The 24,628-nt window shown below is 35.7% G+C and overlaps 2 protein-coding genes across 2 annotated transcripts; one reads left to right on the top strand and one right to left on the bottom strand.

Annotated features, from left to right (window-relative positions):
• The first annotated feature begins 7,970 nt into the window (after positions 1–7,970).
• LOC113760176 (thaumatin-like protein 1) lies at positions 7,971–8,435 on the top strand. The gene has a single exon (XM_027302745.1). It carries the CDS (start codon positions 7,971–7,973, stop codon positions 8,433–8,435), a length of 465 nt encoding a protein of 154 aa, XP_027158546.1.
• A 742-nt stretch (positions 8,436–9,177) lies between these two features.
• On the bottom strand, positions 9,178–24,628 carry LOC113763510 (protein BONZAI 3-like). The gene is made up of 16 exons (XM_027307339.1): positions 24,437–24,628; positions 21,203–21,250; positions 20,376–20,524; positions 20,251–20,299; positions 19,204–19,260; positions 18,083–18,259; positions 17,856–17,990; positions 16,811–16,872; positions 16,547–16,646; positions 16,301–16,415; positions 16,102–16,178; positions 15,579–15,716; positions 13,313–13,477; positions 13,109–13,222; positions 12,908–13,004; positions 9,178–9,659 (listed from the first exon to the last, which is right to left on the bottom strand). Exons 1-16 carry the CDS (start codon positions 24,626–24,628, stop codon positions 9,520–9,522), a joined length of 1,815 nt encoding a protein of 604 aa, XP_027163140.1. The 3' UTR covers positions 9,178–9,519.

Below are 24,628 nucleotides of genomic sequence, written 5' to 3'. Positions count from 1 at the left end.
GGCCTTGTAGAAGTCAAGTACCTAAGACTTCCTACCAAGTTCTTGAAATAGGTAGCATCAACAAAATCACAAGTGCCACTATGGTCAATTTCAGCTTTTCTTCAACTGAATGATCATGGCCTCCCTAAATTCAGAAATTAGTTTGGGATTGTTGCCTGTAAATATTAAGTCATCCACATATATACATACAATAAAAACATCTTCTCCAGGGTTGAATTTGATGTACTAAATATGCTCATATGGACATCTCAGAAAATTATGCTCAACAAAATAAGCATCGACGCGAGTATACCAAGTTCTAGGAGCTTGTTTCAACCCATATAACGCCTTCTTCAATCTATAAATTTCGTCTTCTTGACCCTTTCTAACATAACTTGTAGGTTGCTCAATATATACCCCTTCTTCAAGAAAGTCATTTAAGAAAGCAAATTTCACATCCATTTGATGAATTTTTCAGCAATTATTGGCAACAAGTGAGACAATTATACGAACAGTATCAAGTCTAGCAACTGGTGCAAAAATTTTAAAATAATCAATACTTACCTTTTGCTTATAACCTTTGACAACTAATCTCACTTTGAAGCGATCCACCTCTCCTGTTGGCTTGTACTTGGACTTATATACCTATTTTCACTCCAATTGGTTTTTTTTCAGGTGGGATGGTGGTCAACTCCCATGTATCATTTTTCTCAATAGTATAAATTTCTTCATCCATTGCACGAATCCAATGATCATCTTTGACAGTTTCATTAAATGAGACAGTATCATAATCTGCAAAAAGAGCAAAATTTACAATATCTTCATCAAATAAATCATCATCTCTACCAATAATATAATCATCAAATCGGCGTGGCATGCAACATTCTCTCTGTGGCCAACTGGATATCTCAACCTACATAGTAGAAGTTGAGAGATCACCATGAGACTACACAACTGACTCTATTGGTTGCTTAATGGAACTTGCTCCCATAACTAGAGAAATAGATGGATATTTTGACAATATCTCAAGATCTTTCCTGGACCAATCCCAAACTCTATGTTCATCGAAAGTCACATCCCTACTAACAATCACTTTTTCTGTGTCTGAATTGAACAATTTATACCCCTTAGTCTCATGATTATAACCAATAAAAATACACTTCTCTGTTTTGTCATCCAATTTCTTCCTCAAATGATCTGGAATATGTACATATGCAAGACAGCAAAATACTTTGAAGTGAGAAATATTTGATTTCATAATAGTCCAAACCTCTTGTGGGGTTTTCCTCAAATTGCATCTAGTAGGACACCTGTTTAAAACATAAATAGCACAAGATACTGCTTCTACCCAAAAGGATTTAGGAATACCTTTGGAGTGCATCATAGATCTTACCATGTCCATCACAATCCTATTGACGTGCGCGGAGTATACATATACAATTAAGCTCATCCTAATCAAGTTTTACATTTATAAACTCCTAAATACCCCACACGCGATTTATCGCAAGTATACGAATCGTGAGCGAGTATAGGGTATTAAGGGTCGATCCCACAAGGAAGATTGCAATTACCGGTACTACTAAAGCTTCTCTATTATTTAGACTATCAATGAATTATAACAAATTAAACCTACTGAAATTATACAAAATAACAAATGAAAGCTCCTTGGGTTGTGGTATCCCTAACTACTCATGCAAGTGCTATATTTGGATCATTGAATACTACATCTAGGCTAATTATGGTGTAATTTCCTTATGCATTTGAATCCTACTTTCGTAGTGAATCAATTATACTCATAACTAATCCATACCTATTTTCATGGTTATGAAATTAGCTACAAGTTCATTTCTTCAATGAAATTACATGAAATGAATCACTAAAAACCACATAAGTGCACCTCTACTTTCGTGAGTGTACTCCCTATGTTTAGCACTTCTTGAACTAGTGTTAAATCTCAATTTTCATTGCAGAAACAACACCTTAGATAATCACAATTAATGGTACCAGATTAATCATGATTTCAAGAGCTAAAGTGCTAAATAACTTGCTCAAATCATAGCAGTCAAATAACCAAATAATAAACACTAACAATTATAGAAAGTTCAACCAAACCCAAGGTATAAACTTTAGAAACACATATTGAACACAAAATCCAGAACTTGTATATTAACTAAATTTGGAATCAAATACAAAAGATAAAGAGTTTGGAAGGAATACAACCCTTGTCACATGAGCTTTCTTCCTTGCCTTCTTCATCCTCCATCTTCATCCTAATCTAGATAATAAACAAGAATGGAAAGCTACACTACTCTATACTAAGCTAAACTAACACTAGAGAGATGAAAGAGCTACATTTCTGCAGCTTCCAGCTTCTCCCGTATGTCTCTCTCTATTTTTCTCCTATGAACTCCCCAATCTCCCCAATCTCCTCTTTTTGCAATGCATTTGGCTATTTAATGATGAAAGGTGGTCAAGAAATGAGGATTACATCTCCCTTTTACAGCTGGGAATGTTTCTCACATGTATAGCATCCAATGTGAGTTGGTGGGGGTGAAATTGAGTTTTACGCGTACAGAGCAGTCTTTTCTGACCAGTGATCCGAGCTGCTACAGTACCTCGGATCCGTATGGATCCGAGCTCGGATCCACTAACCCAGAAACAACCGAGGGTTCGGATGAATAGTGGATCCGAGTGTGGATCACTTGCTCTGTTTTTGGCCCAACTTCAACCAATCTTTTCTTGATGTTAGAGGCTGAACCAGCTCATGTCGAAAACACGAAAGTTGTAGCCTTTTGAGTTATCTTTCTAATGCATCAAGAATCACCTCATTTGGATCTGTGTAGGCTGAGATATGACTGAAATACCCTTGCCTGCTCATTGCCCTGTTCCAGCTTCGACCAGTAGAAATTTGCTATTGTAATTCGGCATTTTGACCTGGAAAACCTTCAAACTGGATTTAGATGTCTTCACCAAAGTTGTAGATCTATCTCTTATCTTCAAATTGGTTCACGAATCATCTTAATCCGATCATTGTAGCTCAAGTTATAGCCGAAATACGAAAATGTGTCAAAACTGTCAAAATACACAAAATCCAAGTAAAAAGTGATAAAAACCTCATTTAATCACTTAAAAGCATTTTTCACCAATTATAGCCAAAATGATTCATATTCTTCCAATAATATAACCAAAGTGACTAAAAATAATATAAAATGTCATACAATTATTACGTAAATTAGTCACTTATCACCTATTCTTCCTTTCTGTGACACCATTCTGCTGAGGTGTATATCTGACTGTCAATTGATGTTTTATACTATTTTTCACCAAATAATCATCACAAACAAGATACGTAGTGCCTCTGTCAGTTCTTAAAATTTTAATAAAGTAACCACTCTGCTTCTCTAGATAATACTTGAACTTTTTAAACACATCACATGCATCAGATTTATTTCTCAAAAAATACACCCATGTCTTCTTGCTGAAATCATCAATGAAAGTAATAAAATACTCATTACTACCATTGGAAGGAACTTCAACTGTGCATAAATCTGAATGAATCAGTTCAAGTGATCGATTAGCCCTCCAAGCTTTGCCTTTTGAAAAAGGATCCCTGTACTTCTTTTCCAAAATACAAGACTCACACTTCTTGTTAGAAAAATCAACACAAGGTAGCCCAATAATCAATTTCTTTCTTGCAAGAAATTTCAAACTCCCAAAATTCAAATGCCAAAAAACACATATGCCATAGTCAAGAATCATAAAGAGTCATGAAATTAAAGCAAGGTAAATCACCACAATTAAGAGAAAGAGACCACAAATGACTACGGTTCATTTTTACCTTGGCAATTAATCCCAATTTTTCATCATTTATAGTGCCATCACCATATTTAAAATGTAGTTCATAACTTTTCTCAAACAGTTATCCCAAACTCAATAAATTATTATATAAACTTGGCACATAGAAAATATCAGATATATAATTTGAAAATCCGTCTTGCAAGATAATTCTAATTTTCCTTTTTCCAAGAACAGGCACCCTTTCGTTATTTTTAAATTTCACCAATGTACGAAAAGATTCATCCAAGTTAGAAAACACCTCCTTTTTACCACACATATGATTACTACTCTTCGTAGACTCTTCAGTTACAAAACTAGAAAACAACAAAGTCTCCTGTCTATCACCACTATTTTCAGCCACTTTAGCCTACACCTCTTTATTAGACTAACATTCATTCTGATAATTATCAACTTTACCACAATTATAACATTGGATATTTGATCTATCACGCCTTTGAAAATTATTTCTTTGATTCTGCTGTTGATTATTTTGCTGATTCCTATTAGAATTATTTTTGGGCTGGTAAGAATGATTACCTCTACCACGACCACGAAAGTTACCTCTATCTCCACATTCTCTGCCTTCAAAATTCTTGCCCCTTTGATTTGTGTTCGTACGATTCACGTTATCTTTTCCTTTTGGATGATCCACCTTGGCTTATAACCATAGTTATTAAACTCGGCCCGGCCCGGCATTTCAACCGGTCAACCGGCAATTGAGCCGGGCCGAGTTATGAGTTAGATCGTTTATGCATTGAATCCGTTGACTTTTTAACGGACCGACGGTTCAACCGGTAGACCCGGTGAACCGGTCGATTTTTATGAGAAACTCTGTCCACATGAAAAATTTTATGCATGTTAATGGACTACAATCACCATTGGACCAACAACCCACATGTTTATTATTTTGTCCTTTTATATTATATATTAGACTTTTATTCTTATTTTATTTCTCAAAACAAAATTAATTTGGAATCTTTTAATAACATTTTATTATTCCCCAAACTCTATAAATTGTGAAATTAACTTAAAAAATAACATAATACACAATTCCTTTTCAAGGCAAATATCATTCTTAATAAACTTTTGCACTTAAAATTAATAAATAAACTAGATAATTACACTTAGATAAAATTTTATACTTGAAATTTGGTAGATTACTAATTAAATTTAGATTGTTAATTCTTATAAGAATTAATGATTTTATGATAAATTAGACTAACTGAATATTTATTATGGCATAAAAAATTATGAGACATAATATTTAAATATATTTAGTGACCCACCGGTTGAACCACTTACCCACTGGTTGAACCAGTAACCCGTTAACCCACCTCTTTCACCGGATTCCTCTCCGGGCCGGGTTTAATAACTATGCTTATAACACATCTTCTACTGTATCTGATGGCTACTGATTCAGGGACATGTCATACGTCAGCAATTCACCTTCCAATTCAGCAAGTGACAATTTATCAAGGTCCTTTGTGGCTTCAAGGACCGTCTTCTTGGTGAGAAATTTGGCAGTTAGAGATCACAAGACTTTTTCAACAACTCTAATTTCTTCCAAATTCTCACCATTGGATTCCATATCATTGACAATTTCTTTAATTGTGCCAATAAAATCTTTACCTGACTCCATGGGTTTCATCTGGGTCAACTCAAATTGTCTTTTGAGTTCCTACAATCTGATTTTTCTCACGTTAGCAGCGCCCCGATTTGAGTTCACCAAAATTGTCCAACCCTCCTTTGCCAACTTTGCATGTATGAATTTTTTGGCTCCATGCAATTGGACTTGAGTGTTGAGATAGAACAATGCCTTGCAATTCAGTTGTCTATTCCTTTCTAATTCTTTAAATGCATCGCTTGATGATTCGGTGCCTGCAGTCGGTTTAGTGTATCCTGTTTCGATAATATCCCAAATTCCAATAATTTTGAAAAAAATTCTCCATTATCATCCTCCAAGTTTTAAAATCGTTTTTACTATCAAAGATAAAAACGTGATAATTTTGCAAATAATTTGGATCCATGTTTCAATTTCTCAAGATTTCATGCAAAGCTCTAATACCACTTTGTAAGAAAATAACACACAGGATAAATAATACAAACGAATCACACAATTGATAATCTTGGTAGCGGAAAATTAAAAAAAAAAAAACTTGCGACGGCAAGAAACGAAGTGGAGTAGGCAACAACTTCTTTATTTCTTTCCACTCTCAGCACACACGCCACGACTACTATTACAAATATGTAGACCACCGGTTTCCAATTATCTAAGGACTTAAAAGTCCGTACCGACTAAAGAATCACATATATAATAGGACTTGGACTTAGCCAACAGCCTCTTGGGTTGTTGGTCATCACCAAGACTTTAAGTGGGAGGTCAAAAGTTCAATCCTTGTCTTTCACCATATATTTATCACTTAATTGTGATTGTCACTTTCAAGTGGCTTCTTTAGACGGAGAACCCTGTCGGTTAGAAGCAAAAAAAAAAAAGAAGGTAGGACTTGGACTCCGGAACTTGGACCAACCTAATACTTATAAAGAAACCATAAATTAATGGAAACCAATTAAGAATAAGAACGTGGTTTAACATCCCACAAGGGTGAATAGTATCTGGCCACTAGGGAGGTTGCCAGTTGGGAGCGCGGCCCAACTGTTGCCAGAATAGATTTTTGAGTTATGTTCCATCTGTTGTAGTCTTGCGAGTACCACAGCTCTCATTCATCGAGGGAGAAGCATCGCGGCAGGCATCATTGACAGGATTATGCTGCATTGTGATGCGCACTTTGTTTGTTCCCACACTGAATTCTGCATTATCAAGTTTGTTGCCGCCTAAATGGCAAAAGGGATGTAAATAGCTCATTTTTCTTGCATAGGGAACCTTAAAAATGGTCATTATAATCTGTCAGTTTGTCATGCGGAAAAGTGGGACAAAATGTCTCACAATGAACAATTTCAGATTACAAATTCAGATTTTGGCTTATTTGAACTAAGAGATTCAAGATATTGTTGCAAACTATATTAGATATGATTCTTATATTTAACTGAACGGCACATTTGAGAATATTGCCGTCACTCAAATTGATCAGCAGATGCTTTTCTCCGTTACAGAGAAAATCCATGGGGAAAATGTGTGAGTTCAAATCCTTTATCGACCGCATATCAACATCACAAAGTCAAGACAGTGTTTATTCCTTTTGCCTAAATCAGGAAGTGCAGCTGAGGACTTTGCAGGTCCAAGCGAATAAAAAAGGAAAAGGCAAATTAAAAAAAAAAAAATCCCTTTCTGTTCATTGTCAATATTTATTTGGTTCAATTTATCCGAGACTTGTTTTAGAAATGTCATATGGAAAAAGTGTACTTCATACTCAACATTGTTTTGAGGGCAAATTATCCAATTGGCCCTTGAACTCTTTGTCTAAGAAAAAATAAGCCCTTCATCTATTTTTTGTTGACTTTAAGCCCTCGAACTTGTAAAATTGGGCACCCGTGACCCTTTTAGCCAGTTTCTCCGATTTTGCAACCGGAAGGTCAATCACACGAATGTCAGTGTGCTTTTTCAAAGGGCATTTTTGTCAGCATTTTCTAAGCAAAAAGGGGCAACTTCTCCTTCTTCCCTCCATCTAACCTAATCCAACCGCTAACTTATTCAACAAATGAATTGCAAAGGGAAGAGAGAGAAGTCTGCAAAGAAACAAAAAAAGGGAAGAAGGTAAAATCTTTGTGAAGGGAAGGAAAAAATAGGAAGCAGAGGGCTGCGATATTTTCGCATTTTTTTCTTAGTTATTGTAACAGATACAAACTTCCACCAGGTAAACTCGGGTTCCCCATCATTGGAGAGACACTCAAATTTTTCTCAAGTGGCCCAGAAAAATTTTTTCGTACAAGAATGGAAAAATACTCAGAAGAAGTATTCGCAACTTCACTGTTCGAAGATAAAAGAAATGCTAAACCCAAAAGTGCGGATGAATTTGCGAAACGCAGCATCGCAGGCGGGCGTGCGTTCGTTGGTTGGTTATCAAAGATACAAATACTACTACGCATTCTGGTCAGCCTCATTTTCTCCTACTCAGTCTTACACAGCCCTCCCCCTCCATTAATCCTTTGGTTGAGGACTAAGAAGTAAGACTTGGATGGTTCCTTTGCTAATAGCGATGAAACTTTCCGTGTTACCGTTATTGCTGCTGGTGGTCTCTTTCTTGTCTAGCTCTTTTGCCTGCACATTTACCGTAGCAAACTACTGCCCCTTCACTATATGGCCCGGTACATTAGCCGGTTCAGAGACGCCGCAGCTCCCAACCACCGGATTCCAACTGCAATCGGGGCAAAGCCTGAGAATCCCAGCTGTCCCGGGGTGGTCAGGTCGCATTTGGGGAAGAATTGGGTGCACATTCGACGCATCGGGTGTGGGGTCCTGTCAAACAGGGGACTGCGGGGGAAGGCTGGAATGCGACGGCATGGGCGCAACGCCTCCTGCCTCGCTCTTCGAGATAACCCTCGGCACTGGAGATGACAAGGATTTCTACGACGTCAGCATCGTCGACGGCTACAACCTGCCGCTCATTGCGGTGCCGCTCTTTGCAGACTTCTCTCTCTTCCCTTTGCAATTCATTTGTTGAATAAGTTAGCGGTTGGGTTAGGTTAGATGGAGAGAAGAAGGTGGAGTTGCTCCTTTTTGCTTAGAAAATGCGGACAAAAATGCCCTTTGAAAAAGCACACTGACATTCGTGTGATTGACCTTCCGGTTGCAAAACCGGAAAAACTGGCTAAAAGGGTCACGGGTACCCAATTTTACAAGTTCGAGGGCTTAAAGTCAACAAAAAATAGATGAAGGGCTTATTTTTACTTAGACAAAGAGTTCAAGTGCCAATTGAATAATTTGCCCTTGTTTTGATGACCATTTTGCTATCATCCTTACATTAACAACTCCACCATAGAAGAATCTGAGAACATCTTCTGTAAGTCTTACTTGTATGGGAAAACATTACATAATTTTAATTAACTTGGAAAGATTGGCTCATACTGCAAACAGAACCCAAAAAAAAAAAAAACACAAATTACATTTCCTACCCTCTTTCATCATCCCGAGCCCTAGAAATGCAGAAAATACTGATGAAACGTTCATCCGCTGTTACCGTTTGTTAAAAAAAATCTATATGATCCATCAAAATGATAGAACAGATAGCATGGCAGACATCAGCGATCCAGCAAAGTTCACGCCAGACAAGCTTTCTCTTCTGATCTTTTTGGGATAATAATTGTGCCCTATAATTAAAGTGAATAAAAACAGATAGGTATCTACACCGCAGAGCATATCAGGAATCGGGTTCTGGCAAAGACACCGTGCAGATCATGCTGGATAATGATCTAGCTCCAGGCCTCAAATTTCAACACCTTTCCCAGCAGTATTTTAAGTTCTTTACTAGTTCATATTTCAAATGTCTCGAACCAATAAACAATGTAGAAAGGTCTATGCTATTAGAAAATGCACTTGCATGTAAACAATCTGGATGGGGACAAACATCCATACTCTACTACCTACTCTTTTGTACGCCAGGAAAACCAACAGAATCAAAGAATGACATATTTCTTCCACCAAAACAAAGATCTTCGTCTTAGCTATGCTATTTCTCCCTATATTTATATTCTGCAACTTCTGTTAGAAGATTAGATGTTAAGCAACTTTTGAGCATTTTTTGTAGTTCAAACCCCATAAAGGGTTCCCTGGCCTGAAGCATGAACCACATCAGGGAAGTGAGGTCTGATATTCCTGCTACGCATGTAACTCAGGAACTGTCCGGGTAGTTCTTCCAAGAGAACCTGAACAATTGATATCTCTCCACCTGCACAAAGTTAGCAAAAATATCAGGTCATACATTAAGTAGACGAAAGCAAGAGGAAGAAATATATCCGTTAGGAAAAAGGTGATTATAGGAGAAAAGGTGATTATAGGAGAAAAAGAGACAGAGAAACATTGACAAACAAAGAGAATTTAAAGTGAGCTGAAGCTGCCAACAACTTGAACTAACTTCTTAAACCATAACTTAATCAGCGACCTATGCTGATCTATAAAAAGCCTTGCATGTATCATTTTGAACACCATGCACTCCACCAATCCGTGTCCAAGATCTTCCACGCCATTTATATTCACATTGGATGTAATTTTCATTACCACTTTGTAAGTTAACTCCCAAAGTTCCCATTCACTACATGAGGAGATCTTGCTCAAAATTGATTATTACTACAGCCTGTCTTCTATTTAATACATAATTTCATGAATAGAAGTTTGAATAGCTATGGCCAGTGATGACAGTCAATGCAATGTCAACTGTGAACCAGTCAGAGGTCCACGAAGAGTAAATAAGAGAAGAATCTTCAAAAACAGGCTCCAGCTTCGAAGAACGTTCCATGGAGATGTTCAAAATATATTCCTTAAGGCAGCGAGAAGTAAGTACTCCAAAAGGACAGTGGAACTAATCGAGGGAATTGGATTTTACAACAAACCTTCAAGGCACCTATAACTATTGTCATGACCGTAGTTTACATTCCTGATCACATTGTGTTTAACAAGTATTTGAGGCAAAACTTGCAATTAGGTCCGAGTTCAACAACTTAGTTTTCAGTCAAGAGTATAGTAGTAACTTTGATCAAATCTGTAATCATATATCACATGGTTGTCATTAACATTTCAAAGGTTATAATTAGAAGTGGCAAAATGGATATATGGTTGATAAATGGTTTTAGTTAAATGGATAGTGGATCAAATTGATCCAATCCAATTAAAACCATTTAATAAATAGATCTAAATGGATGTCATTTAAATGGATAGTGTAAACCATGATCCATCCATTTATCCATTTACTCTCCCAAATCCTAAATTTAAGATCCAAATGTTTTTTTCCAAAAAATACAGATCCCCAAAGTTCTATCCTTAAATCACCTAAAACCTTTTGGTAATAACAAATGCTTGTACTACTACTCTATTTCAGTACTTCATAAAATTAGTTTAGTTCCAAGAAAATTTAACTGCTGTAGTCAATTTAACCTTTCGTCATTACTTTAAGTATCATTTTGTAAAGTAATGAACAATTAAGAACTTGGCTACATTTTTATAACTTTTGAATGAATTGAATACGGCTTTACAGTGAAAAGAAGTTTACGTTTCCAATTTTTTGCACTCCTGTTCAAGAGTGATGTCTAAAATAAAAGTGGAGTTTTAACAAGAAATCTTATGTTATTTGACAAGTAAAATATTTTCATCACATGTGCACGTAGTACCTAAAAATGTATGAAACTCCTTATTATACCATTGATATACAAGCTACCTTATATTACTTAATAAATTAGGTGCCTTTTTTTTTGGATAGTTGGGTTAGGTGATAAGGGGAGAGGGATTGCAAGTATGAGGATTTGGAAAAAAAAAAAGTTGTCATTTACATATCTTAACCAATGTTGTGGGGACACTCGTTAGAAAAATTCTTTTTATAAATAAAAGAATTAAAAAAATAAAAATTATTTTGACACTACATGATGCATTCTCGCTTTTTCTTTACTTAAGAATATAAATGTTTGCAATCATTACTACATGAGAGTTTAATTAAAAAAAAACAAGAGTAGAGACTAAAATATAATTTTGAAAAGGATGGAAGAAGTCTAGGAACTAGAAGCAAATAAAATGCAATTAATGTTATTGGCAACTTGGCATGTGAGGAAGTTATGAAGGAAAGAATAGGTGGTCCCACAAAATTAATTTGACATATGAGGAAGTTATGAAGAAAAGAATAGATGATCCCACAAGATTTTATCTCACATTTTTATAAATGTGTTTTCTATTTTTTAAGTTAAATGGATGTATATGGATAAGATGGATAATCCATTTAAATCCACCAACATAATTGAATTTAAATGGTTATCCATTTAAAACCATTGAATTTATATGGATCATCCAAATCCATTTAAGGTTGGTTTATATGGATGGATTGGTGGATATGAATCCATTTTGCCACTCTAGTTATAATTACTTCTGCAGACAACGAGAATGGAGAACTAGAATAGTTTCACAGTTCAATACTAGAAACAGGAGGAAAATGATTAATTTGTGAAATCATTCAAGTTCTCCAAGTACCAAAAATATTTTACCTCTTTCAATATTCTTTATTCCTTTTAGTATACATCCACCTCTCAGACAATCTTCAGGCATCAGAACCCATATTCAATCTTAACTCATCATGCATCCAATCCTTTTATCAAACCAAAACCAAAACTTAAGACTAAGAACCAAGTATAGCATCAAGATGGTTATAACTTTCCTTTGCAACCATGTATCTCGTTTCTTAACAAGTTCAGTGTCTTACGTAAAGAAATTATAAACTGAATCACTTCAATTAGCTTAAACAATATGAGCATGATCCAACTACAAAGTTCTCCAAGTTCAAGATTTGTAGTGCCTTTTGAATCCACTAAATTTCATTTAAGCACATACCAAAAGCGAATAAAAGAAAACTAGTTTCGAGCCATAAGCTTTCTCAACAATCTGGGGATTTGGATCACCAACTGTTCACAGTCCATTAGGCAAACAGACTCAGAAATGGCACTTTAAACTTCTATCTTGGGCCTATTAGGGAAAGCCACCATCCAGATAGGTTGTCACACTCTCCCCCAACCCCCCCCCCCCCCCCAACACAAAAAAAATGCAAAAAACACAGGAACTGAAGAAAGGAACCACACAGAGTAAAATGTTCACGTGGACCATGTGTGCTGACAAAACTAAACTGTGTCTTGCATTCGATGAAATGAAACTCCAAGAGCTAATCAACAACAGCCAGGTGCCTAGATGGCTATAAGAGCTTGGCCAGTTCTAAGAGGCAATAAAAAATTATCTCGGAATAGGGTAGTTCCATCGTAATTGTCCTATGTCAACTAAATTGTTAATATAAAAGCTAAAAATTCGATGTGTTGAATACCTACCAAAGGATGCAAAATAACTACTAAGGTTATCCCCAGAAGAAGAATAGGTATATATACCTAACAAGTGGTCTTTCTATTAGAAAAGAATCATATGCTAGTATAAATTAAGTGAATAAGCACTTACGATGTACTTCACGCATAGGAACAAACTGAACTATGTCACGCGTAGCTACCCTTCCAGTTGAACTCTCTAATCGATGTCCATCATCAGCATCAAGGACCTGCCAAATGAAATGATTTTTTTTTTTTCACATGCAAACTCGCTGTATGGACCTAGTCAAATTCCAGCTACAAAAGTTACAAAATTACAACAGTAAGAATGTACCTCCATTTGAGTAAAATCTGCTCCGCCAACTCCAACAATTAGGATGGAAAGTGGCAGGTCAGATGCCTTGACCAAAGCGTCTTTAGTTTCTTGGATGTCACTTATGACTCCATCCTACCAGAAGGCAAAATTTGCTATATTTCAGGAGCAAAGAGTAAAACTACGCTGCAAAGACGATAAAATTCAAGTATTTACTTTGCATACCGTTATAATTAGCAAGATGAAATACTTGTTCTGGTTGACAGAGAGGGAGCCACCAGCAATTTCTGCGGCCCTGTTAATAACTGGACCAAACAATGTGGGCCCAGAAAGGGTGACATTATACAGTGTACTTGAATAAGCAGCCATAATGCCTTCTATACCTGTAACCTACAATAAAGAATACCAATCAAATGAAACAACTGTCACAGAATTCAAAATTTGATTAACAAGAAATTCAAGTTTTAACATTAATTGATTAACAAGAAATTCAAGTTTTAACATTAATTGATTGCTGAAACATATGCAACGTTGGGATAAATATAGTCAACTTCAGTAGCATCTCCTTGACTTAAAAATCAGTCAAGTGGTATACCCAACATGACAATGACACGGATTAAGTGCTATAGCGGATCTCATTTAATTCTGATACTCTTAAATAAGAGGAAAAAGTCCTCAAGCTACAATTTTACTCTGCTGGTGTCCCTGTTTGAATCAAATATTTTTTTCAATCTAACCAATGTTCCAGCTCATATGCAATGGAGAAATTGATTTGAGAGAGAAGTGAATTTTGCTATGGAATTAGAAAACTAAAAGCGTTCAGATTGCATGCTTTAAAATGGTAAAACATCACAATGTGGGAGAATTTTTAAACTATATTTTTTTCCCTCAGCTGCTTTCATAACTTATTGATTAATTTGGCAAAAGAAATTATGTAACTTTTTGCTTGAGCTTACTTGACTTGGCATAGGTGGATATGCTGAAGAAGCGGCTTATAATATCAAATATTCTATAGCCTCAAATCTGTAAAATTTAAAGTTTCAGATTTACAATGAGACTTCTCCTAAATATCAACACTCTGTGAGCAAATTGTGCTGACAAAAATATACCGACATTCTACCGCCTGTTTGGTTGGGAGGTTTTGTACCCTTCAATGGGAATAAGAGGGTAATGACTCCCATTGATGGTGTTTGGTTGACCACTATGACTTTTTTCATTACCCAATTTTAGGTCTTCCAACATCCAAAACCCATTACCCACCAATTTGGGCACTTTCAGTTCTCATTACCGAGCATGTAGAAGAAGATCTAAAATAAGCCCAAATTGAAGTGGAAAAAGATAGAAGAGAAAAAGAAACACATATGCCTTCTTCCTCCTCCATACTGCTGCTTCTCCTCCACCCTTGCCCTTCTACTTCATCCCTCCCCTCTCCTACCCTCCATGCTACTGCCGCCTCTCTCCATCCCTCTTGCCCTTCTACTTCATCTCTTACCACCTTCCTTCCATCTCTTTCATGGCACTAGTTAATTTTTTTTCCCAATAGAGATTAATTTTGCATAACAAATTTGAAGTTGGAATTAATGGGTTGGTTTGTATACAGGATCATGTCGCAACTCAATGACATATACACCAGTAGGCAGCAGTGGTGAAGGCAATGGGAGGTGGGGCCATAGTGGTAGTAGTGGGCAAGGGATTAACAGGAAGGAAAAAAAGGAAAAAAGGAATCGAAATTAAAAAGTGGAAGAAGGAGATGGGTTCGTAATGCCCAAGAAATCAAGTGTAGCGAAAAAAACAAAAGAAGGAACAGGTTGTGGAGGGAGGTGGTGGTGGAGTGGGCAAGAGATGAAAGGGGGAAGGAAGCTACAAAAAGTTCAGGGATATATATTTTTTTTTCGAATTTTTGAAAAAGTCATCCCATTCCATAATGACTACCAAGCATTGGATTTCATCAAAAGGAATCTACACAAATCCATTATCATTGAGGGGGTCTTTCATAGTGATTATCATTGCTATTCCTTAGTAGCATCCAAACGGGTGGTTAATGATAGACATTATCTCTCATCCATCTTTTGATAGTCAAAAGAAATAACCACGCATACACTCATCAGTTATCAATTGTTAAGGAGTTTTTAGATATGAACTAACACATGTGACCCATTCCAGAAGCCTGTATCACCGGTCTTAACCAAAATGTACCTCCATAAAAGGTGATTGCAGGCCATGGTACCATTATCAAGTGGACCATCAGGAACACAATCAAGTTCTGTCTCTCTAGTAACTTGAAAGTGAAACTATCTAAGTTCACATACTTGTGAGGACCACAGTATGAAACTAAATAATCAAACACAAGCATAAAACAATTTTCTGTTGCTCATCAGCCAACCCAAGATAAAGGTAACTGAATGCAGGAAGCACTGCAAATGGAATCAAGCGATATGGATGACGCATAAGATGTTTTTAGACAAATACTAACTATAAAAGAGATTGTCACCTCAGAGTCAGTAGGGCTTCTGTTCAAGTTGAAACAATGGGACACTGAACCACCAAATGTTTTTCCACCAAAACCCCAAGCTGGAAAGCGTCTATCAGAGTCATAAAACTGTACAACTTCCCCAGCATCCATTATAGCCTGTAATGATTTTCATTTAATCATTCAACTATAAGTTTTTAACATCTGAAGTACGAGAAAAAGAGAATTGCATTCATAAAATTTTCTGCTACTTCCAGATAAGTCATAAATGCAGACACACGAAACTGAAACTCACACACACAACTTATGGCATTATGTTAGCTTTGTGAATTGATCCAATTAAATTCCTACTACCAATATAATAAGTTTTAGAAAATTAAGGCCAATATACAAGTCCAATTTACATCATCATCCATCTACTTAACATAAGTGAAGTTTTAAGCATATCGTTAATTTAGAAAATTTCAGATAGCACAAAAAGCACAACAAAAGAGATGACTGGAAATGTATAAGGAGGAAGTGTAAGAGGAAGAGGTAAGACAACCTGCTGGTAAGCATTCAGGCGCCCTGAAGGATCAATATAATGCAAGGAGTCCAAATTATGAGGATTTCCATTTGAAGCTGAATAAAAAGGAAGGTGAAAGAGGAACAGAAAACTGTAAATAGAAATATGGAGATTGACCAAAAAAGAAAGATATAACCAAATTGTTAAAGGCCCAAAAAAGGTTTACAAGATCACTTACCAGTAAAGTCAACTGCAACCATGAAATTAAGCTCAAACCCACTCGAAATGTAATCAAGGAAACTGTATAGTTGCTTCTTAACATACCCATCCACAAAGAGCTGACCTTCGGTAATCTACAAATAGGTAATGCAGCAAGAGATGAAGGATGAAGGAGACATACATGCAAGACAAGGGTCATATCCATTGGCTAATGGAAATAGATCCATAAAGCACTGATAACACGAGCACAAGGAGATAACTAAACCTTTTCAACTCGCCGTAAATGAGATGGGGGTGAAACAAGATTTACTCCAGATCTAGTTTGGTGAAGGTGTTCCAGCTCTGCCACTGTTTTTTGTAGTTTCCTGTTAAGATTTGAAGCTACGCCATTAGTTATGACCCAAGGAACAGATGGAAGGAGGAAAACTGAACATCAAACATTAAACAGAACCATTGAGGATAAAATAACGGAACATTAGAAATAACAAAATAGCATACCGAAAAAGTGGAATGAGAAAAGTGAAATTACCCAATGAGAACATGATTGCCACTGCTGTTGAAATCAAAACATTCGATTATCAACGGGTTATCCTGCAATGCAGGCCTTTGTTATTAGACATTGAGTGCATGAAAATGTTAAATATGGGGGGGATCCATGCTGTAACTTAATTTGTTCCTGTTTCTATGAGTTCTCCAATCTAGCCCTGGTGTATTTTCTCCAAATCTAGCCTCATATATCTTCCTAATTTATCATTCTTGAAACCTCATCTCTGATTTTGCTTTTCTTTTCTATTTAGGCTCAAATTTGTGTTGCTGGAAAACATGTCCCAGAAATTATTTTCCCTATATTTGGGTGTTAGGCTGCATGCTATGTCAAGAATTTTTTTCCGAAAGAAAAGGTTTTACCCGTTCGGATAAAAACAACTTTCGTAAAGCTTTTACTGAAGTTGATTCTAAACCAACACTACTTCCTCTTCCAAAACAAAAAGCTTACCCTCTAAGCATCCCTTTCTCTTCAATTATTCATCCTCTCTCAAACACACTAATTTGTGGGTTCCTTTTCCTCTCTTATCTCGAACACACATTTACTTATTCCTCTGCCTCTCTCTTCTTACACATAGGCGGAGACAGAGAATTTCATGTATGGCTTCATGGATTCAGGGGAGGTACACCAATATGGCATTGATTTTGTTTGGATCAATTGGTGGCATCTTGTTGGGTACATATCTTATTCAATACTACTTAGAATCTTTACTGGGTCTTCTATGATTATGAATGCTTGCGAAAATAATTTTGATTGTCTTTTCGGTCTTGAATTGATGGTGATGTTTGTAGGAGTGGTTTAAGAGGTGGTGGTAATAGTACTGGCATACAGGTGGTTCAAGGAAATCTTGTAGTATTGGATGTTAGTTGTGAGGAAAATATTATCAAAAAGTAAACCAAACATTAGAAAATATTGGAAAAATCAACTATTGTCAGGGAAATGATTTCAGCGATCATATTTTCTAGGGGATAACATTCTGTAGGCAAACAAACGAACCTTTCATTCAGCACAAAGCGAGCAGGAAGCTTACCTTGCTTATGTATTGCTGCATGGTTAGACATAGCGGTTTCCACACTGGATTCAAGTTGTTGTTTATGACTTCTGTCTTGCAAATTGGAATAGAACCCCCACTCTCAGCAATCCTAGAGATTCTAAGAAAAGGATCCTGAGAACAGGAAAATAAGAACAAGATTATAAAAAAAAAAAAGTTGAAATAACTTTAAACTTCATCACAATTGATATTTACAAAATCCATACACTTTTAGAAAACAGATCCTTGTTATCAAGATGATGACAACGAAAGGTCATCTCCACTGCATTCCTTGAAGCTACAGTTTCCTCTGCTTGGACAGTAAGAGTACCCAAGCTTTTCAAGCCACGACCATCTCGATTGTGAAGATTCAAGGTCAAAGTTCTGTTTCTTTTAGTAACAATCTGGAACCACAGAGACTCAACATTATAGACTGTATCGACAATGAAAAGGATGAAGCAATCCAATTTCATAATGCCTCTTATCAGGAAAAGACAATGCCATCTCCATTTCAAGTTCGCAATACATGGAACATTGCAGCATCAGTAAAAACTTCATAATTTATTAAAGCAAGAAAATAATCCAATCTACTATCTGGAACCACAAAAACTCGACATTATAGACTATCAACAATGAAAAGGATAAAGCAATCCTATTTCATAATGTCTCTTATCAGAAAAAGACAATGTCATCTCCATTTCAAGTTCATTAATACATGAAGCATTGGAGAAACAGTTAAAAACTTCATAATATATTAAAGCCAGAAAATAATCCAATATACTATCTTCAGATTTTTTCTGTATATTTGAAGATACTTCAATCTTCATCTATTGTGCTTCCAATTCTTTTTATGCTAACTAAATCACTACGATCTTAACTTACGGCTAGCATTACCAAAATTGGGGTCTCTAATAGGATCAATCAGAAAAAAAAATACTGAGAGTGGAGATTTAAAGGAAAGAATACTGACTATATAGTTTACAAATCCTTAAACTTGAAATAAAATCGTTTAAAATAAGACTTTGGGGTGGCAAAAAATTCAAACGTAGAAACTGAGCATAAAACTCAAAATCAACATCAAATCTAGGAGAATTTCTAACAGTTACGACTTATAGTAGATATTAATTCAATTAACTCGTGCATACAGGCTGCTCCACCCATTCCTCAACACCCACCCTAATGTTGCAATGGAGAAGGGTAAAGGCCGCATCATTCCTGTGTAATATAGTAAAAGACACTTATTTCCAGGAACTAACACAATTCGTCAACCCAAAATACACTACTGCATTAACTATGTCTGCAGCAACAGTAATGTGTTACAGTTGTTAACCAAATGCAAGTAACTCACCTCAGAGAGAACACAACTAGCTTCACCAAGAAAATCTTGATCCTTCAGCTTCAAGTTCTGCAAGATTGCAAGGACAAAGATTCGCTTAAGCTTCCATATAGATCTGAAGCCTAATAGCTCCAAAATTTCATGAACCAAATTAAATGCTAACTCAATCTAAATAAGCAATCATTCAAACATGATCACACCTTAACCTTGATGGACAGTATTCACCAATACTTATCAATTACATCAAAAGTTGAGCTATTCCATTCTTTACTAGTGATCAAATAGTATTAGTGATTCAGAAATAATTCCACATTTTTTCAGTATGGTGAAAATCCAACAGCAAGTGGACTATAGGTGCTGCATAATTTCTTCAAAATCATTAGCTTTACCAATCTTTTAGAGGTGGCTGTCCGATCCAAAAACTAACTCAACAAATAAAAATCAAGTTTCAAGGACTAGAACTCAAGACATTTATTGACCACATAAAATATGATAAATGACAAGTCCCAACCCTATATATATATATATATATATATATATATATTATCTGTTTCCAGAAGAAATCGAAGAATTTTTTGGGAATCCTACAAGATCCGTTCGTTCTTTTTTCTTTGATAGATGGTCAGAGCTTCATCTGGGTTTGAATCCTACTGAGAGGTCCACTAGAGACCAAAAATTGTTGAAGAAACAACAAGATCTTTCTTTTGTCCCTTCCAGGCGATTGGAAAATAAAGAAATGGTTAATATATTCAAGATAATTACGTATTTACAAAATACCATCTCAATTCATCCTATTTCATCAGATCCAGGATGTGACATGGTTCCAAAGGATGAACCGGATATGGACAGTTCAAATAAGATTTCATTCTTGAACAAAAATCCATTTTTTGATTTATTTCATCTATTCCATGCCCGGAACAGGGGAGGATACACCTTACACCACGATTTTGAATTAGAAGAGAGATTTCAAGAAATGGTGGATCTATACATATATATAAACACACGTATATAAAATTGTAGGATTACTGAATCAATAGCAGAAAATATAGCATAGAATACCTTCACAGGTAGATTGTAGTATTGCGAATCAACGTCATAAACATGAAAGCTGCAGGGGGGAAAAAGGATAGTCAAGATGCTATGAGCACAAAAGGAAGCAAATAAGAGGTTGTAGTAAAGCTTACATCAATGGCTGAACAATCTCAAATTGATAATTGACACTGATTTTTTGAATCCAAGTAGGTTCCAGATTATTCATAATCACTTCTGTTCGACCAAGTTCTTCAAGGGTTCCATTCCTTTTCTTTGCATAAACCACAGCCATTGGATCGCTCTGTTGCCAGGTACAAACAACATTCACTTGTAAGATGCTTAAATTTGAAAGACCAGGATTTCGATAGGCAAGTAATAAGATTACAGTACTAGAGCACCAGCAGAGGTGCCAATAAGACCTGAAAGCTGACAACAAATACTGGCTTATTAGTGGATGAGTGGAATGAAATGAAGTTCTTGAAAACACAAAGATCTCAAAAGTAACTTGAAAATGTTGCAACTCTAAAATTCCAAAGTTTGGAATTGCTGAATCCAGATTCTTCCCTTAGTTTCTGAAATTTCCACATGACAAGCAGTAGAGCAGGCTTCCATAACTTTTAGAGGAAAACTATTTACATAGCTAGAGAAGCACTTGATAAGTAAACTTCCCAAACGAACTCTTATATCTTCAACAGTTAGTCTCAAATTTTAAATCCAGAAAAGTCAATGCAATAACTGGACTTAAACAGAAATCCATAAAACATGAGACTGAATTTAAATGTGTAACCTGACCAATTACTTGTTACCCTACAGCTTAGGTGGGGATACAAATAATGGTCTCTTGATTATTTATAGCCAGAGGAAAATTGATGACCAACAAAATATTATACATATATGTACATGTACATCATGCAAACAAAGAAACACATGTACAGAGAGAGAGAGATTTACATGGCCAAACTCAACATGATGTGCATACCTTTGAGATAATATCACGATCACGTAACTTTGAAGCTGACACAGACAACTGCAAGCAGCAAACTCAGTTAAACCAACTGTCTATGTGATGGACAACAAAATCAAGTAGGATCCTTCTATAAACAAATATAAAATACAAACAAGAATGATACTAATATGGAGAGAGAACTGGTTCAGATATATTTACTAGTAAAGCTATACAAAAATCAACTTCCAACTGTTGTATTTTGCCTATTGTCAGCAGACGGATTCCAAAATCAGAAAATAGCTTGATCATCTGAGTTTGTCATATTTTCAACAGTCTAAAAATTGTAGTCACCTTTCAACCCCATGCATTATAAACTTGGAGCATTTTTTCATGGGTCCATTGCTTAACTAACAAGTACTAGTAATTGTAATAGCAATAGTTCTCCAGATTATAAAAAAGATAGGTGTCCTGCCTTTTTTTTGAAGGAAAACTACTTTTAATGTTGAACCATCCTAGAAAAAGGATGAGTTTTCAGAAGCAAGCAACTTTTGTGATAATAATGCTGTAAGAAACCGCATCATATGATAGATGGTCAACAACATTGCATGATTAATGGCCCCACAATGTAAGGACCACCATCTGTTGTTTTATGGCCACTTTCTGAGGAATATTGGCAATAGCATGTCTGTTCAGAATAAATAAGGTTTCTATCGCAAGACATATTTCCACATACTGAAACCATTGCAAACAAGAATACATTTTTGGTAAGCGTTCTTCTTCTACCGTTCGCAATATAGAAAGACATTGGCCCAACTGTAAATCCAGTATGAGATAACTTACTGCAACTGCTTAATAATGGGACAACTAACTAAATTGACCCATTGTTTCAACAATGCAATAATAATTTCTAGTAAAACCTCCAGGATCATATGGTTCACAGGAATGGAAAAAGGAACAAGACCCTGGATGAGTATCACCAAAAATGACGCCAAAGATAATTCCTATTCCATTCTGTGCAAATACAAGCCAGATAAGAACCTCCATTCCTTTTCTAGTGACTTGTAATCCTTGTTGTCAATCTAGAGTGACTTGATTTTTACCCTTTCCCAAGAAGTATTAGAAATTCCATAACTAAATACTTTTAAGTATGCAACATATACAGCAAGATCTAAATACCAGTTTACGGATCAAATTAAATGTAAAACCTGTTTCCAACAAAATATTCAAAATTAGTCGGTATCAACAATGTTAGGACAGCAGTTTTTCAATGATTCATACATGTTCAAATAGTACATTGTGTAGTAATAATTTGCAAAATAACGATTTTTATGGATTCAAATTTCTTTAACCATCCAAGAATCAGATTTATAACCACTTGTTTCTTTGCCAGATATATGCTATTTCTTATAGATTAAGACAAATTTCAGTCATTGGACAACTTCAAAGTCAAAATAATCACGAACTTTTCAAGGCCTTTGTTTCATTTTGTGGAAGGAAGAGAAACATGTTTTGTTGCATTTAAGGAAGCAGTGACAATAATTACCATCTGTCCATTCTCAACTAAATTATGAATACTGATAGTGACATATTGTGATACTTCAACTATCGACGAGTAAGTTGCTGATGGTAATATGCATGTCAAAATGAGATGCCAATGTCAATTGAACCTTTGTCAGGTAAAATTATTCATCACATGAAAGCATTGAATATAGCCAGATATATGATTAATCCTTTTATATGCTCTACCTGAGGGTAATATCCTTAATCCTAAAGGATAAACAGGGACAGTTTCCTACATTTCCATGTACTCTAGATTATAATCCAACAAATTCCATTCCATTCCATTTTTGCATATTTATAAAGGCAATACTATGATTTTGAAACATGACAAAAGATCAGAAATCAGATTTACTACCTGAATTCACTGTGTGGTTGCATGAATATGAAGAAGATACTGCTGACAAAATACATAAATAAGAAAACAACTAAGCATGGCATGGAATACACCATATTCTTTTGTCCTTATGGCTGAATGGCGCTATAAAATCAACAATTATAATCTAACTCCACTTTTTAGCTTTGTTTTCAGGCCAGTATGTGAGAGTATTATTTAAAATCAACAATTATGATCTAAGTTTGTTTGGATAGAGTATTATTTTATTTGGAATAATTACTGTAGCACTTTTTGTAATATGATGTATGTGAGATAAAAAGGTAGTTGGGAATATAAAAAGTTGGCTTAGAAAATGTGTTTATGATACAAGCAAAATATTATTTGAGATAATTTCCTATCCAAACACTCCACCCTTGATTTTGTCACCACACAAGCACAAAAGAAACTCCTGTTCTGGTGGTCATTCTTCAAGACAAATAAGGAACAAGTTAATATACCAAAATATTTTACAATTTCTCACCAGAATCAACCAAAAGAAAAACTCACCCAACAACCCCAAGTTAAACTTCTAAGAATTTAATGTGGATGGAGCGAACAATCAACTTATAGCACTACAATTCAGTTTGAGCAATCACAAGGCATCGTCCTACTAGTCCAAAATAATGGAACCAAATTAGGGCAGCAAATATTTTTTATTATGCCCCGTGATGACCCCATTTGAGCCTATTGTTGTTTTCCCATATAGATTTCCTTAATCACATTTGTCTATTGAGCGCAAGATTTTTCACTTTCAACAAGTTAAAAAGTAGAACTCCCACAATTATCATATCCTTCTCTTTCAATCTTATATCATGATTTGCTGGCTCACTAATAATCAACCTGTCATCTTTTCTCACACTTTTCATCTCAAATATCACTTAGATTTTAGTTCTCTTTTTCACAATAGTCTATTGAAGGCGAGTATCTTGACTTTCAACAAGTGCTTACCTGTATCTTGAAAATCATACTCATTCTCAAAGCCCTTTTTTTTTAAATCTTTTTCCTCATCTCGAAGTTTTGAAACTAAACTGTACCTTGCTCACTAGTCAGCATAATTCAATATTCTTGAAAAGAATTTTGAAACAAAGTATACATATCGGAAAGAAAAACTCAAATATTGCAAACAATGAAAACAAAAAATAAAAGACCATTAAACAAATAGACGACTCGAAAAGTCAGACAGCATAAACAATTCCTGTAAGTACAACGTTTGACGGAGACAATTCAATTCTGAACAAGGGTTTAGACTATTGCTCTCATGTTGACCACAGTTAAGTTTTAACCCTCATTTTTTTCTTTTTTTATTTGGTGGGGATAATTGTACTAGTACAGACCTCGAGTTTCGTGTAAAGGGCTTGGACACCTTTAGTCTGGAAGAAAAATTCCACAGCATCATTGTGCCCGGAGGCGGCGGCCCCGGCTGCGCTTCCAGCACCACCAAAACCCTGGGCCCCCAGGTGGCCCACAATTCCACCTCCTCCGACAGCTTGTTGCCCTCCTTTCACATCAGAAAAACATCCCCCCAT

This window comes from Coffea eugenioides, chromosome 2 (genome assembly GCF_003713205.1).
Source record: "Coffea eugenioides isolate CCC68of chromosome 2, Ceug_1.0, whole genome shotgun sequence".
NCBI lineage: Eukaryota > Viridiplantae > Streptophyta > Magnoliopsida > Gentianales > Rubiaceae > Coffea > Coffea eugenioides.
This window is presented reverse-complemented; position numbering and strand designations above follow the sequence as displayed.

Excerpts from the sequence above, each read along its gene's own strand:
- LOC113763510 (XM_027307339.1), bottom strand. The coding sequence starts at position 24,628 with ATGGGGGGATGTTTTTCTGATGTGAAAGGAGGGCAACAAGCTGTCGGA. Across the intron at positions 13,223-13,312 it reads TCATCTTGCTAATTATAACG|GATGGAGTCATAAGTGACAT; the intron begins GTATGCAAAGTA and ends GCCTTCTGGTAG. Across the intron at positions 9,660-12,907 it reads TCCTATGCGTGAAGTACATC|GTGGAGAGATATCAATTGTT; the intron begins GTAAGTGCTTAT and ends AACTTTGTGCAG.
- LOC113760176 (XM_027302745.1), top strand. The coding sequence starts at position 7,971 with ATGAAACTTTCCGTGTTACCGTTATTGCTGCTGGTGGTCTCTTTCTTG.